The sequence below is a fragment of the Lontra canadensis genome, unplaced genomic scaffold (genome assembly GCF_010015895.1).
Source record: "Lontra canadensis isolate GAN:19392208 unplaced genomic scaffold, GSC_riverotter_1.0 scaffold1, whole genome shotgun sequence".
NCBI lineage: Eukaryota > Metazoa > Chordata > Mammalia > Carnivora > Mustelidae > Lontra > Lontra canadensis.
In genome coordinates this window covers 75018969-75022355 of record NW_022630995.1, presented here as the reverse complement: position 1 = coordinate 75022355, position 3387 = coordinate 75018969, and the positions used below count along the sequence as shown (strand labels likewise).

General features: G+C 41.5%; 1 protein-coding gene across 1 annotated transcript; it reads left to right on the top strand.

The window, feature by feature from the left end:
* Positions 1-831: 831 nt before the first annotated feature.
* Positions 832-2756, top strand: LOC116867803 (hsc70-interacting protein-like). Its single transcript, XM_032857629.1, has one exon. The coding sequence runs from the start codon at positions 904-906 to the stop codon at positions 2011-2013; it is 1110 nt and encodes a 369-aa protein (XP_032713520.1). The 5' UTR covers positions 832-903; the 3' UTR covers positions 2014-2756.
* Positions 2757-3387: the final 631 nt, after the last annotated feature.

Here is a 3387-nt window from a genome sequence, read left to right as displayed (position 1 = left end):
GAGAGATAGAGAGAACATGAGTAGGGGGAGGGACAGAAGAAGAGAGAGGAGTGGACTCCCCACTCTGATCAGAGTGCTACTGCGGTATTCTATCCTAGGGACTCCTCCCCATCATGACCTGAGCCAGAGACAGATGTTTAACTGACTGAGCCCCAGGCACCCCTAGAGAGTAAGATTTTATTAAATAGTTTCTCATCTTACATGATGAAACTTTGACTTCAGCTCGAATTACAGCACAAAGAGAATTTCAAGATCCATACTTCATATTTTTAAAATATTTTATTTATTTATTTTTTAGAGAGAACATGAGCAGGGTGGTGGGGGAGGGGGTAGGGAGAAGCAGAAGCCCCACTAAGGAGGGAGCCCAATGCAGGACTCCATACAAGGACCCTGGATCATGACTTGAGCTGAAGGCAGATGCTTAACTGACTGAGTCACAGACTCCCTGTCAAGATCTGTCCTTTAATAGAGAAATAACCTAGATTGGTTGTATTTTTCCCATTCAACAAATACATTTAAATGTTGACATTGTTTACACTTTTTAGGACAAATTTATTCATCTTAAATGTTGAAGCACTATAGAAAGATATGATATAATGGAATGCGGTTTTTTTTCCTTTTAATTATGCTTTTATTTCCAACACAAAATATGAAGTCCCCAAAACGAGTACTCTCTTTAGAACTACTTTTTTTCATTCTCTTTTCCTGTCATATTCTTATATTTGGTTTTTGACACTGCGAGATAGGGTACACTATAGGAAGACCAGGCCCAGTCAATGATAATTAAATTATTATTAAGAAGTAGAATCAGGGCCTTCCACACTATCACGCTGAGCTAGTACCCGCGCCTGGAATCCGGTCGCAACCTCAGCCGCGCCTGCCGCCTGCCACTGCCTCCGGACCATGGACCCCCGCAAAGTGAGCGAGCTTCGGGCTTTCATGAAAATGTGTAAGCAGGATCCGAGCATTCTGCACACCGAGGAAATGCCTTTCCTGTGGGAGTGGGTGGAGAGCATGGGGTGTAAAATACCACCTGCCACTCATAAAACTAAATCAGAAGACAGTGTCAAGGAAGAAAAACCAGATAGTGAGAAGGTGGAGGAAAACATAAAGACAGATGAACCATCAAGTGAGGAGAGTGATCTAGAAATTGACAGTGAAGGTGTGATTGAACCAGATACCGATGCCCCTCAAGAAATGGGAGATGAAAATGTAGAGATAACCGAGGAAATGATGGATCAGGCAAATGATAAAAAAGTGGCTGCCATTGATGCCCTAAATGATGGTGAACTACAGAAAGTCATTGACTTGTTCACAGATGCCATCAAACTAAATCCTCGCTTGGCCATTCTGTATGCCAAGAGAGCCAGTGTCTTCATCAAATTACAGAAGCCAAATGCTGCCATTCGAGACTGTGACAGAGCTATTGAAATAAATCCCGATTCAGCTCAGCCTTATAAGTGGCGTGGGAAAGCACATAGACTTCTGGGCCATTGGGAAGAAGCAGCACATGATCTTGCCCTTGCTTGTAAACTGGATTATGATGAAGATGCTAGTGCAATGCTGAAAGAAGTTCAACCGAGGGCCCAGAAAATTGCTGAACATCGGAGAAAATATGAGCGAAAACGTCAAGAGCGAGAGATCAAAGAAAGAATAGAAAGGGTTAAGAAGGCTCGGGAAGAACATGAGAGAGCCCAGAGGGAGGAAGAAGCCAGACGACAATCAGGAGCTCAGTATGGCTCTTTCCCAGGTGGCTTTCCTGGGGGAATGCCTGGTAATTTTCCTGGAAGAATGCCTGGAATGGCACGGGGGATGCCTGAAATGGCAGGAATGCCTGGGGTCAATGAAATTCTTAGTGATCCGGAAGTTCTTGCAGCCATGCAGGATCCAGAAGTTATGGTGGCCTTCCAGGATGTGGCCCAGAACCCAGTGAATATGTCAAAATATCAGAGCAACCCAAAGGTTATGAATCTCATCAGTAAATTATCAGCCAAATTTGGAGGTCAAGCATAATGCCCTTATGACAAATAAAGCCCTTGCTGAAGGAAAAGCAACTTCGATCACCTAATGGATGTCGCAATAATACAAACCAGTGTACCTCCGACCTTCTCATGAAGAAAGCTGGCGTGCTGTGAAGAGAATCCCTACCCCTCTGCTCCCCATGCAACTGAAACATTCTACAATTGTTGCCATTAGGGTATTCATTCAGATAATGTTTTCCTACTAGGAACTACAAACTTTAAACACTTTTTAAACCTTAAAAATATTTAAAAACATATTAAAAGGGTGTGTTAGTCCCTACATTTTTCTTTACTAATCATTTCAGTTTTTTTCCTTTGGGTTAATTGGGCAAGGAAGATATTTCAGTGTGGAAGATTCATTGCTCAATTATAATGAGTGAAATAAAGGTTTATTAGTGGGAGGCAAATAATACATTAAAATAGATGAAGTTTGAGTTGGAGATACAGTTTCTGAGACATTTTGACTTGTCTTTTTAAATGCTTTATTTTTTAAACACAATTTATTTTGATAGAGCCATTGGGACCACCAGTATTGCAGTCGGACCTGGGTAGGGACCGGAAGTGCTTGGCAGGGCAGCAGCAACCTTACTCCTTTTATATAGTGTGCACCCTTGTGCAGATGCATTTAAATCTTACACTGTGGTGAAGGGATGATTTTTATAATGCTGCAGTAGACTTGGATTACTTAGCTGTGTTCTTGTCTCATATAGAAAATAAATGTTTTGCATTATTTCCAAAAAAAAAAAAAAGAAGTAGAATCAGGGGCACCTGAGTGGCTCAGTGGGTTAAGCCTCTGCCTTAGGCTCAGGTTATGATTCCAGAATCCTGGGATCGAGCCCCGCATTGGGGGGTCTCTGCTCAGCATCGAGCCTGCTTCCCCCTCTCTCTCTGCCTGCCTTTCTGCCTACTTGTGATCTCTCTCTCTGTGTCAAATTAATAAATAAAATCTTAAAAAAAAAAAGAAGTAGAATCAGCATGATAGAGGAACTCTACACTATGTAGGGTATACTTCCTCTGCTCTTGGCATTACATTCACCTCTTCCCTTATATTGTTTACTGTGAAAACCTTTAGAATATAGTCAACTAAGGGAATTCAGCAGCAAGTAGGTGAAAAGTCTTGTTGGATACACACATATAACATACCCCATGCCTGTCTAGTCCTATTATCTTCGCCAGTATCTCCAGTTAGCCTAAACTTTTGTGTATCTTACAAAGTAGTTTTTCTGTTCTTCCCTGACCTCATCAATTAACTCTACATGGAACCTAAGTTTATCATTTAAAAAATAGAACAGCTTATGTCTTTTATGCTTAAAATCTTCCACTGTCTCTACACTCAGAATAAAATCCAACGTGTGTGTGTGTATGT